Here is a 13,572-nt window from a genome sequence, read left to right as displayed (position 1 = left end):
GTGTGTGTGTGTGTGTGTGTGTGTGTGTGCGTGCGTGTCTCCACCTACTTAGCTCACACACTGCAGATAGCTCAGAGGAAGGAATAACCAATGATAAATCTTAGTTTTCTCACGTTTTTCATGGTCTATGGTTATGTGTATATAGCTATTTACAATAAGATGTGTAGGGTCTGAAATTACAATTTGTATATTTAAAATAAATAAATAAATGAATAATGAATAAACAAATAAACAAACAAACAAACAAATAAATAAATAAATGAAACAACTGACTCCTCCTGCACTTTATTTCCTTTTTTTTTTTCTTTCCAAAAAGAGCCATGTGGACTGCATATCACCCATCCCAATAATCAGCACGTCTCTTATAGATCGTATCAGTAAAGTGTGGAGGTTAAATGTGCTTGGATCTTGTGATGGAAGTCAGACCCCTGAACACGTCTCACACAGAATCAGATCACCTCCTTCATGCCGTTTCATGGACGCTTTAATGCACTTCTTAATCTGTTTAAACTCCAGCTGGCTGGCAGCAGTGTGTGAGGAGTACAGTACGATTCTTCCTCACACCTCGTTTTCTAGAGTAAACTCAGCCCTCCTAATGTAGAGAACATAAAGAGCATTAGAGCAGAGTGCTGTGTGTGTGTATGTGTGTGTTTGTGTGTGTGTGTGTGTGTGTGTGTGTGTGTGTGTGTGTGTGTGTGTGTGTGTGTGTGTGTGTGTGTGTGTGTGTGTGTTTTAAATAAACTTTATCCTATTTAAATAATTATTTAAGATCAAAGTGGGAAACTTTTATATTCAAAACACAGACAAATATGTATTTTATTTGACTTCCAACTATACAAGCTGATTGGTTTTCTTCCATCCTTCCTTCTGTTCTTTCTTCCCTTCCCTTCCCTTTTGTTTTTCATTTCCCTTTTCATCCTTCCCCTTTTTCATTTTTCTATTTCCTTTTCGTTTGCTTCCATCTTTTCGTTGTAATTTCGTTTGTTCCATGTTCTTACTTCTTACTTTTTTCCCGTCTTCCTACCTTTCCTATCTTTCGAATGTCCTTCCTTCTTTCCTCCCTTCCGTCCTTCCTCCTTCTCTCCCTCCCTCCCTCAATTCTGTTTTTATTTTCTAAATGTAAAGTCTTATTATGTCTGTATGTCATTTAAAAACATAAAATCCTTTCTTACATCCTTCTACGAAGTTCAGATTCTCCCTCTCTCTAACACACACACACACACACACACACACACACACACACACACACACACACACACACACACACACACACACACAGGAATTCCTTCAGCAAACCCACATCTACTTTGAGTGTGAGTGTGAGAAAGTCATCGTATAAATGTAAGTTGCTTGATTTATTATCAACATTCAGCTCATTTGAATATTGGGACATGCCCCGATGCTGCTCTGTGTAAGTCACCCACACTGTGCCAGACGCTCTAGACTGGAGAGTACTTCTGGAATATATATATATGTGTGTGTGTGTGTGTGTGTGTGTGTGTGTGTGTGTGTGTGTGTGTGTGTGTGTGTGTGTGTGTGTGTGTCCAGACTAGTCCGATTCTTTAGAACAGACAAAACTAAAGATTCTTTCCTACTAAGGTTTTCATGCTCATTCTAACACAGTGCAGCATCTTCACTTTCTCCTCGTCTATCAGCTCTATTATATATGATGGTATTCAGTGACCTATTTGCCGAAGCTCCCATTAACCAGTTTTTCTGCCCCACTATGCAGCCACATCTTATTCTCTAGTCCATTACCATCTGTGGTCGTTATTAAAATGCATTTCACCTTCAATAATTCATTACGCCTCATTTCCCTGTTCTTCCACATGCACTGAGGGATGCCGATGTCATTTCCTGTGCATATATAACGACACCGGTGACCGATAACCAGAACCGATCTGTTACTGTTTTTTTTTTTTTTTTTTTTGCTTTCTCTCCATGTTGAAGTGCTTTTTTTAGTAACTGTAGAATCCGGCACTGTTAACCTTGCTGTTGTTTCTTTATTAAGCGGTTGATCCGCAGGCGACGTTCATGAGTCAAGACCCTGATCGACCTTTTGTTTATTATTTTATTGGATTTATTTGGGGGGGGGGGGGCACGGTGGCTTACTGGGTAGCATGTTCGCCTCACACCTCCAGGGCCGGGGTTCGATTCCCGCCTCCACCTTGTGTGTGTGGAGTTTGCATGTTCTCCTCGTGCCTCGGGGGTTTCCTCCGGGTACTCCGGTTTCCTCCCCCGGTCCAAAGACATGCATGGTAGGTTGATTGGCATCTCTGGAAAATTGTTCGTCGTGAGTGAATGAGAGTGTGTGTGTGTGTGTGTGTGTGTGTGCGTGCCCTGCGATGGGTTGGCACTCCGTCCAGGGTGTATCCTGCCTTGATGCCCGATGACGCCTGAGATAGGCACAGGCTCCCCGTGACCCGAGATGTTTTTATAAGCGGTAGAAAATGAGTGGATTTATTTGATTTATTTCAATTCCAGCAAACAACTGCAAGTTTTAAAACGGCACATTTTACATTTACATCACACAACACTTGCTGTTGGCATCAATCGTATTTATTGTCCTTCTGGGTGCAAAAGTTTGCATCCCTCATATTCTCTGGGTGAAAGGATGAAGAATATGCGTCTGTCTTGTGTCCTGCAGATTTCAGACTTGCAGTACTGCCACTTTTTACGTTTTTAGTTTTCTGAATCTAAATCTAAAAATGAATATAATAAATATGAATACAGCCCCCTGCTGGCCTGGAGAGTTCACATTGGCCAGCAGGTGTTATTTGCGTTGAGCTCAATAGCAACACATCATGATGATGATGATGATGAAGAGTCAGACTGTGTGACAGCCTTCACGAGGACTAAACCATCAACACTTGATTGATATACCCTGTGTTGATTAAGTAAAAAGAGTTAATCAGAGACACACTTTTACAGAGAAGATCAAAAAACCTGATTGGTGCGTCTCTGATATGTAGGTGTTACAGTCTCTCTCTCTATCTCTCTCTATCGTTTCCAGTCTCACCATCTTTCTCTCACTGTGTGTGTGTGTGTGTGTGTGTGTGTGTGTGTGTGTGGTACTCTCTCGCTCTCTAGAGAACAGACCTATTGTAGAATCTAATTGATTGACTTCGCCTTTGCTCCACTTTTTTTCGCTCAGCCCTTTTGCCTCCCAGCACCAACCATGTGACTAAATCATGTGACCCTCAAACATCTTTTTTTCCCTTTAATCAGCTCTGATTATCTGGGATCTGTGCCTCATCATAAACTGATCTTTGCATGGTATCAGATGAAATCATTCTGGTACATATATACAGTATATATGTATATATATATATGTATTATATATTATAAATTACAGCAGACCAGCAGCGCGACACTGCTAAACTGGTAGCTACAGGTTTCAACGCTTCTCTCGACATCACGCGGGCTACGGTTCACTTCTCTCAACCTAATGGTCATATTTAAATATGATCCATTTCCTCTTGTCCAGAGCTTTGCATGTTAGTTGCTTGAACTTGTGATGTGTTATCGGTCTCCTTGTTTCTCCCGTTGTGCTAATAAAAGCTCGAAGCTTTTATTATTTATTTCTTTTGACACAATGTGTTTTGGAAAGCAACAGAATCTTATAAAATGGTCACAAGTGAACATTTATTTTTATACACTGGAGCTAAGAGTATCCTCAAGCAAGTTCTGTGTTGTTAGCAGCCATGTGTATCACGATGCATGTTGTGTATCACAATATGAGGTTCTTGCCGTATCGTCCATCCCTAGAAACTGTGCAGCAAATGAAACACAGTGTGTTTGGGTCTTTATGTGAATGTGTGTTGTACTGACAGTGTGTGTGTGTGTGTGTGTGTGTGTTCTCTCTGCAGTTGCTGGCATGTATTAAAATGAGCGGCATAGGGGAAAACTCATCTGACCCTGCTAGGGTCGAGGCTCAGAAACGCAAAGACTGCTCATCAGAGCTCCTGGGTCCAAGGTATGTTTGTGTGTGTTTGAGCTTGTGTGTGTTTGTATGTGTGTGTGCGTGTATCTGTTTGTGCGTACGTGTGTGTATGTGTTTGGGTGTATGTTTGTTTATTTCTGTGCCTGTGTATTTGTGTCCGTGTCTGCTCATGTGTATGTTTGTGTATTTGTGTGTGTGCACATTTGTTTTTGTGTGTGGGGATCTGCGCATATGTGTTTGTGTGTATGTTTGTGTATTTATGTGTGTGTGGGTCTGCACATGTGTGTTTGTGTGTAAGTTTGTGTATTTGTGTGTATGTTTGTGTATTTATGTATGTGTGGGTCTGCACATGTGTGTTTGTGTGTAAGTTTGTGTATCTGTGTGTGCGCATATGTGTTTGTGTGTATGTTTGTGTATTTATGTATGTGTGTGTCTGCATGTGTGCGTTTTTGTGTATTGTTGTGAATTTGTGTCTGCACATGTGTGTATGTTTGTGTATTTGTGTGTGTGTGTGTGATCACACTGTGTGTGTTTTTGTTCATTTAGTTGCTTAAATGAGAATCTTTATTCACAGAATATAAGAAGTTTTCCTCCTTTTCATGTGTCTAAATTTTAACAATGTGACTCTGGTCATTCATCAAGACGATTAAACTCTGTTTATTAATTAAGGAGTAAAACACGACAGAGCTACAGGAAAATAGTCAAAAACGAGACGGCCCTAGTCTCCACCTCGGGTATAGTGGTATATCCCGTTCACATGATAAACTTACACGTGATCTGTAGCATCTGTTCTAAGACATCTATCCTAATGACCCATTCTAATGACCTCTTTTATACTTTTTTTGCACTGCCGAGTTAGCAGGCATCTACTGGAGTTATAATACTTTCAGGGTCTTGACGTTTCTTTCCTTTTCGACAGCCCCAAGCGGAGCACCGAGAAACGAAACCGTGAGCAGGAGAATAAATACATTGAAGAACTCGCCGAGCTGATCTTTGCCAACATCAACGACATCGATAACTTCAACGTCAAGCCTGACAAATGTGCAATCCTGAAAGAAACTGTGAAGCAGATCCGTCAAATAAAAGAGCAAGGTACGGCACACACACTAACAAACGTGCTTGTTACATTGAGACAAACGTATTGTGTAACTCCCACCTGCTCGAGTGTTTGTGTCTGAGTGAGTGTGTGAGTGCGTGAGTGTGTGAGTGTGTGAGTGTGTGTGAGTGAGTGAGTGAGTGTAAGTGAGTGTGTGAGTGTAAGTGAGTGTGTGAGTGAGTGAGTGAGTGAGTGAGTGAGTGAGTGAGTGAGTGAGTGAGTGAGTGTGTGAGTGAGTGTAAGTGAGAGAGTGAGTGTGTAAGTGAGTGAGTGTGTAAGTGAGTGTGTGTGTAAGTGACTGAGTGTGTAAGTGAGTGAGTGTGTAAGTGAGTGAGTGTGTAAGTGAGTGAGTGAGTGTGTAAGTGAGTGAGTGTGTAAGTGAGTGAGTGTGTAAGTGAGTGTGTGAGTGAGTGAGTGAGTGTGTAAGTGAGTGAGTGTGTAAGTGAGTGAGTGTGTAAGTGAGTGTGTGAGTGAGTGAGTGTGTGAGTGAGTGTAAGTGAGTGAGTGAGTGTGTAAGTGAGTGAGTGTGTAAGTGAGTGTGTGAGTGAGTGAGTGAGTGTGTAAGTGAGTGAGTGAGTGAGTGAGTGAGTGAGTGTGTAAGTGAGTGAGTGTGTAAGTGAGTGTGTGTGTAAGTGACTGAGTGTGTAAGTGAGTGAGTGTAAGTGAGTGAGTGAGTGAGTGAGTGTAAGTGAGTGAGTGAGTGTGTAAGTGAGTAGTGTAAGTGAGTGAGTGAGTGAGTGAGTGAGTGTGTGAGTGAGTGTTTGTGTGAGTGAGAGAGAGCATGTAGATGAGTCATGCTGATGCTGGGGGTTGTTCCTGACTCACTGATTGTGTGTGAGATCTTGGGTTATGTAATATTGAGCAATGTAATGCATAGCTTACTTCAGTGGCTGCAGTCTCTCTCTCTCTCTCTCTCTCTCTCTCTCTCTCTCTCTCTCTCTCTCTCTCTCTCTCTCTCTCTCTCTCTCTCTCTTTAGTACAGTAACATTGGGTAGCCACAGACAGCAGCCAGTTGTCATGGTAACTAGGATGCCTTGTTTTGTCTGCCAAACACTTAACCTAGCTACCAGCGCTTTGCTAAATACTAAAACACTACGCACCACTGACAGAACAGTATTTAAGTGTAGTTTGGGACACGACCTGTGATTGATCAGCGCATTTTTGTTGGCGTCATCATGTCGTAGAGGGAAGCGAGTGTCAGAGATCCAGTGGGAGTAAAATAGTGGAGGAGAGACTCAGTGATGGAGCACACAGCCTCTAGTGAAGCTGTTTTACACACACACACACACACACAGCTCTGTCGTTTGGCTGCACGTCATCCCAGCACAGTTAATCTGCTAATCAGAATCAGGACAGCACATTCATGCTACGTCCGACTCCCTCACATGCTGATGAACGTAATCAGATGATCATTAGATACAGTATTTACAATGAGCTCGCACTATGGAGTCCTAGATGTTACAAAGAGAGCCTCTGAGGCACTTTCAGAAACCGGGTCTTAAGCTCGGATTCTTCTTAAATGCAATGTTTAATAAGAGCAGATACCACGACTAAAAATATTATACCTCCAAATGTTTACATTTTGACAAAGTCATTAATAAATTAGCCAGTGGCTACTTACTGGCTCTGGATTGTTGATCAGAAGATCAGGGGTTCAAGCCCCAGCACCGCCAAGCTGCCACTGTTGGGCCTTAGGGCACATGTGAAGAAAATAATTGTACTGTACTGTCCTCCTCCTCCTCCTAGTTAAGGCTTAAATAGGTGACAGACGGAGCAATAGTGAAGCCACCAGATGTAAGAGTTGGTTTATTTATGATACGTGATGGAGGAGGGATGGGGAATATTATGACCCTGATATGAAGGAACAAACGAACGAATGAATGTGATAGTAAAGACTAAACATAAGAGTTCCCTTAAGGGTTGTGTTGGATTCCATTTTTCACACTTTTTGCAGTAACGTTGCTGGTACTGTATGTTTTCAGTTATCCACACACCAAAACAATTGTTTACAAACAGCTATTTTATGTGCGAAATGTAGTATAAGCGGTACAACCTAGCCGTTTAACATAGCTAGATTCGGCTAGGTAATTTCTTCATTCTTCATTTAATGTCTCAATTTTATTTAAGCCTAAAGACTTTTTCGAAGATTTTTTAAAATGTTTAAAATGTACATAAATACATTATGTACAGGGGGAAAAAAATCTGCTGTCTTTTGTCACATATCTAGATGAAAGATTTAGTCATTTCTACTCTGGACTCTAATATGTATATAGTTTTTGCCCAATGTTTTCTTGTTTATTCAAATGGTTTCATTGCTTTATTCTGTTTGATTTAGGTGGATTTGACTTTCTAATGTGTGTGTGTGTATGTGTGTGTGTGCGTGTGTGTGTGTGTGTGTGTCTCAGAGAAAGCAGCTGTGTGCAGCGAGGACGAGGTGCAGAAGGCCGATGTCTCGTCCACAGGCCAAAGTGTTATTGACAAAGATGCCCTCGGACCAATGATGCTGGAGGTGGGTCTTTTCCTGCATGTGGCTTCTGAGTTAAAATGACCCTGTTACACACACACACACACACACACACACACACACACACACACACACACACACACACACACACACACACACACACACACACACACACAGCTGCACACATGTTGAACATGAGCATATGCACAGAAAAAAGAAGGCAGGATCTCCACTCAGTCTTTTTCTTTGCCTCTGTCTCACTCTGTAGGTCAGACAGATAAAACTGTATGACATAAGAGACAGCTTTAATCCACCAGTCAAAAAAATATGTATGTTTTCCTTTCTGTAGTTTTCTGTAAGGAGACGTTTATTTAGAAGTCTCCTTTTTTTTTTTACAGAAGTCATTGGAAAAATGTTGTGCTACAAAGGGATAAAACACTGCTGTTATAAGGAAATATAAGGGGGTTGTAAGTTAATCAGATTACCTTGAGATTGTAATGATGAATGTGTGTTGAAGCACATTGAAGCAAACAGGCTGAGCTGGACACGTAGATGCATCACACGGATTATCAGGGAATATTTATAGCTCCAGAGGTCCGGCATCGACGTATACACGCAGCAGATGCTAAAAATAACACGTGTGTGTTCTTTTTCTCCATCTGTAAGAGACTTTAGAACAGAGGGACGATCCGCACCTGCAGTGTTGACAGTGACTAATTAAACTCACTCATTGAAGAAGAAAAAAAAACCTTGGCTCCGTCTCAAATCACATTATGCAGTGCATTGCTATACTATCTATTTGACTGCGTAGTCTCTTTCTGTAGCCTTAAATGAGGGAAACAAACAGAAAACAGAAAGGGTCATTGCACTTGTGTCTTACATCCGCCACAGGAACACCATCCATGGTGCTGCTGAGTTTTTTGATTGCTTTAAAAATTGCAGAGCGCAGTTGTCTTATGGTCCGCTGCTTCCTCTATGTAGAGCAGCTGCAACCATGGAGTGTTTATCTGCTGTTTTAGCACATCATTCAGGTATTAATAGTTTTAATTTCCCAGTCTGAACACATTATACACACATATGCATGTAGATGTTAGAGTATGTGGTTCGAGATACAGCTTCTTCACTTAATCACCACTTCATATTATAACGTTAAAAGTCAGTGTTTTCCTACTTTGAATGCTTCGCTGTTTATGTATGAGAATAAAATCAAATAGAATTGACGTTACAAGAGTCACTTATAAGATAAAGAGTTTGAGTTGATTCAGTTGACTCAATTGAAATGATTTGATTCAGTTTGGCTCATTTGATTCACTTATTTTGATTCGAATCTCTTGAATTGTTTGATTTGACTGGAGTTGTTTAATTAACTTTGGCTCCTAATGGGTGTTAGTCCATCGCGTTTGGACTTTCGTTAGGAGATTTGCAAATTCGAATCCCTAAAACGCCGCATCCATGGCTGAGAGTCTAAGAGCGTGTAACTGGCTTTGCTTTTCGGGTGAGGGGGTGGTATTACTTTGTCACCTGTCAATCAGAGTGACACTAGCCAATCATGGGTGACTCTATGCTCATGTATTAGGAATCATACAGACAGCTCGGACAGATAAAATGCTCTGATTGTGTTACGCTGTGCTGTCATGTAGCATGAGCAGCAGTTTGTATTGCAAGGTGTGATGTCATTCTTCCCTGTCATAGGCGAAAACAAGTGGATGAGAATTACCAACAACCTTTGATTAGTTTATTTTAATGAACTTAATTGGATTCAGCTAATTTGACAGATTTGAGTTTATTTACATGAGTCACTTAATATCATTCAGGTTTAGTTTGATTCAGTTCATCAGATTTGATTCAGTATATTTCAATTTCATGTATCGATGAGATTTTATCAATTGCTTTACTTCATCCGATTCATGTTATTTAACATAGATGAACCGAATCAAGTCATTTAATTATTTTCTGTAGTCTAACATTCATTCACTTTCTCGTTATCCAACTGGTTTGTAGCCACTTTGTGCATTTCTGTGTGCTTTGTGTGGTTTGCCCTCTCTGTTTTGCTGTGTGTGCGTTAAAGCCTCTCAGCCTGGCAGCTAAACCGTTCTCCCCTCTGTAGTAGAGTTGGTTATGTAAGCACCATGGGGTGGCGAATTGGGACGGAGCCCGAATCGCCTGTTCGTCTATCAGCACATTTCTGAACATGCTATTGTGCAACTTGATAGAGGTGGAGTCAGCACTGTGTGTGTTTACACTGCACTATGTACTTAATATGACCATCAGAGGCCATGTCTCTCTCTCTCTCTCTCTCTCTCTCTCTCTCTCTCTCTCTCTCTCTCTCACACACACACACACACACACCCCCTCACTCTCTCTCTTATATTGCTCCTCAGATGCCTCTCTCATTCTTCATCTCTCTTAATTTGAACATTTAACTCTGCTGCACAGATGAAGAGTAATATAAAACATTGATTAAGAAATGGCTATTGTTTGTAAATCTAAAGCAGAAATGTAATGACGATGGTGTCGCATTTCACTCCTATACTCCAACACACACACACACACACACACACACACACACACACACACACACACACACACACACACACACACACACACACACACACACACACACACACACACACAGAGTATTACCATGAGTGGACAGGCGCTTTGAGGTTTCCATCAGGATTCTTAATTTAATTGTCATAGAGTACTCTGTCTGTATCTTCTAAAAAGGAGAGATACATTGAGGAAATGCAGACTCCTGAAACAGGACAATACTAACACCTTTTAATACTGTGTCTTTTTGTGTCAGATTTTCTTATGAACTAATTTTAGTATTAGTTCTGAGTTTTATATTCTCATATTTCAGTAGTCCTAAATCGTAATCGGCTAATATATTTTCTAAGTAGCTTTCAAAAGGCCTTAAAGCATATTAAATGAAACTTGACACCTGTAGACACTGTAAAATAGAGATTAGGGATTTTGTCTCTATCAGAACTACAGATATAGCCTGGGGCAATGGGAAAGAGCACCGCTAAGAAGGGAACACATATGCTCCGTGATGCAGCGCTCCTTCAATTAACACTCGCCTGACTCGTCCTTGTCAGACACTGCAAGTGCTACTTTTCAACAATGCCCCCCCGACACCCCCTTCCCGAATAACACACATGCAAGCGCACACACACACACACACTGACAAACACTGATGGAGTTGAAGTCTGTAATCTGCATTGAGAATGAGGGCGAGCAGCTGTTGCAGGTCTTAAGGTTCTCTCTCTTTCTCCCTCTCTCTCTCTCTCTCTCTCTCTCTCTCTCTCTCTCTCTCTCTCTCTCTCTCTCTCTGCCTCCCTCTTTCTGACTCTGTCTCACAGACACACACAGAGACAGATTTACTTTAACTGTTTTTGTGCCCGTCACATTATACATCACTTCTAATTAAACAAGGTCATTGTAGATTTACAAAAACAAACAAACAAACAAATGTAAGGGTTTATTGATATCGACTCAGTGAGTACACTTCTCTGACTTAGGGACTGCCTCATCATCCCTGCTGCAGTCAGACAATAAGAAACACATCGAGGTCCAGATTGCAGTAGATCACCAGAACCACAATATATCACACCAAGCACACTTGGACAGATGTTCTCTACCTCCTGTCATTTCTCTGCCTGTTTTTGTGAGATGCAATATATGATTCCTGCTTTATGTTCTATTTAATCTTGTTTAAGATTTGTTGTTACATTTACTTTTTTCCCCCCTGTTCTAGGCCTTGGATGGCTTCTTCTTTGTGGTGAACATGGAAGGGAACATTGTGTTTGTGTCAGAAAATGTGTCCCAGTACCTGCGCTACAATCAGGAGGAGCTTATGAACACAAGTGTTTACAGCATTTTACACGTAGGAGACCATGCAGAGTTTATCAAGAACCTGCTTCCTAAATCACTCGGTAAACACACCGCTTCATGCTCTCCTTCTTTTTAACTTTTAGACTTGTATGTATTATTATGCATTATACTGATCTGTGACCTATGCAGGTTTAAAAATGTCTCAGAATCGCTTATAGTGTCTATTAGTACACAATGTGTATTAGCTTATAATAAAGTAGATAGTAGATAATAAAGTAGATTTTTTTTTCTAAAGAAAAAAAATGAGGGGGAAGCCATGGCCTAATGGTTAGAGAGTTTGACTCATAACCCTAAGGTTGTGAGTTCGAGTCTCGGGCCGGCCACGACTGAGGTGCCCTTGAGCAAGGCCCGAACCCCCCCCTACTGCTCCCCGGACTACGCAGCATAAATGGCTGCTCACTGCTCCGGGTGTTTGTTCACTGTGTGTGTGTTCACTGCTGTGTTTGTGTGTGCACTTTGGATGGGTTAAATGCAGAGAACAAATTCTGAGCATGGCTCACTATACTTAGCCGTATGTCACGTCACTTTCACTTAAAATAGAAATGAAATAGAAGAATGAGGTGGTGATTTTGGTAGCGATAACAAAGCACTTGCTATAAATTATACAAGTGTATTCACAGGAAATTATTGTAACGTATACTAAAGTATTGAGCTATAGAAAACATACAGTAAGTATAGTAACTTGTAACTTATTATATATCTGGTACCCTCATATACTAAGGTAATATGTAGGCAGTATAGTATAGTATTTATAATATGGTAAATATATTAGGTTCAATTCTAGTCATTTACAACAGGTAATCGCCCTTTAACGTAGTGAGTCGTATCATATATGTATTCCACGGTAATTTTGTAGTTTCTTATATTATAGTACATAACGTATTGTTAAATAACTATATTAACATGTAGTATCTTATAAATGAATACACTATAGCAGGCATGTTGACTTTTAACCTCTTGTACTAAGCTGATAAGCATAATAAGTACATTAGGTTTTTAGTATAGTTCCTTAGATGTAAGTACATTATATTTATTACAGTATAATATATTATCTTATGGCCTAATGTACCAAGGTAATAATCCACTAAGTCTTTTAGTTTATAGTACAGTATATACATGAAGTATTATACAATAAGTATACCGACATGTAATACCTTGTACTAAGCTAACATAGTAAGTATGTATATTAGTTTGTACTATAATAAGTACATTAGGTTCAATTTAAGTAACACTACATTTTAGTACTTTATATTTAAGCATGTACATGAAGTATTATACAATACGTATACTAACATGGAGTACAATATACTGGGTACACTGACTCATAGCCGCTTGTACTAAGCTAGCATTGTAAGTATATTAGTTTATAATGTATATATATATATATATATATATATATATATATATATATATATATATATATATATATATATATATATATATATATTCTCTCCTCTTATATGTTGTTAGTAAAGAAATATTACAGAATAAGTATAAGTATACTAACACAAAATATTTGGTATGTTAGCTTATAGCCACTTGTACTAAGGTATCATAGTAAGTATAGCAGTTTATAGTATAGTAAGTACTTTAGGTTCTGGTATAGTAACTTACATCAAGTATATTGCCATTTTATTTTTAAATTATAGCAGGTTACTGTATACTGTACATGAAGTATTTTAAAATATGCAAATTAACATGTAATGCCTTATACTGGGTATATTAGCTTACAGTTGTATTTCTAAGGTAACACAAAGTACAGGGAGTTTATAGAATAGTCAATACATTAGGTGTACAGGATAATAAGTATATTGGGGGTTATAGTATAGTTACTTGTAGTAAGAAGATTAGAGCTAATATAATAAATAGTACAGCAGCTAACATTATTATAACAGTAAGTATAGTAACTTGTAGTTTAGTAGGTGTATTTTCTTAAATCGGCATGTATTAAAATGTAATGTATTGTATTTAGTTATTTACTGTGTACATGTATACAATATATGCAAGTATAAAATACATGCAATATACAGTCAGTATAGATATGCATGTTAGTGTAAGTACGATCTGAACAAAAAATGTGTAGGTGATAGTGTAGGAACTTCTAGTGTTGATAGTATTCAAGTATGATTTAATAGATATAATATAGCCTATAATATAATGTATATTATATTG

General features: G+C 39.4%; 1 protein-coding gene across 4 annotated transcripts in view; it reads left to right on the top strand.

Moving 5' to 3' along the window:
- Positions 1–13,572, top strand: part of ncoa2 (nuclear receptor coactivator 2) — a 52,557-nt gene that overhangs the window by 24,198 nt on the left and 14,787 nt on the right. For all 4 annotated transcript variants that reach the window (XM_027174160.2, XM_047808471.1, XM_047808470.1 and 1 more), the window contains 4 exons: positions 3,870–3,976; positions 4,863–5,035; positions 7,445–7,548; positions 11,264–11,441. In XM_027174160.2, the coding sequence (XP_027029961.2) occupies positions 3,888–3,976; positions 4,863–5,035; positions 7,445–7,548; positions 11,264–11,441 (544 nt within the window). In that variant the 5' untranslated portion in view covers positions 3,870–3,887. The remainder of the gene's footprint in view (positions 1–3,869; positions 3,977–4,862; positions 5,036–7,444; positions 7,549–11,263; positions 11,442–13,572) is intronic.

This window comes from Tachysurus fulvidraco, chromosome 25 (assembly GCF_022655615.1).
Source record: "Tachysurus fulvidraco isolate hzauxx_2018 chromosome 25, HZAU_PFXX_2.0, whole genome shotgun sequence".
NCBI classification, from domain to species: domain Eukaryota; kingdom Metazoa; phylum Chordata; class Actinopteri; order Siluriformes; family Bagridae; genus Tachysurus; species Tachysurus fulvidraco.
Note: the sequence above shows the minus strand (reverse complement) of the source record. Positions and strands in the feature narration are given on the sequence as shown.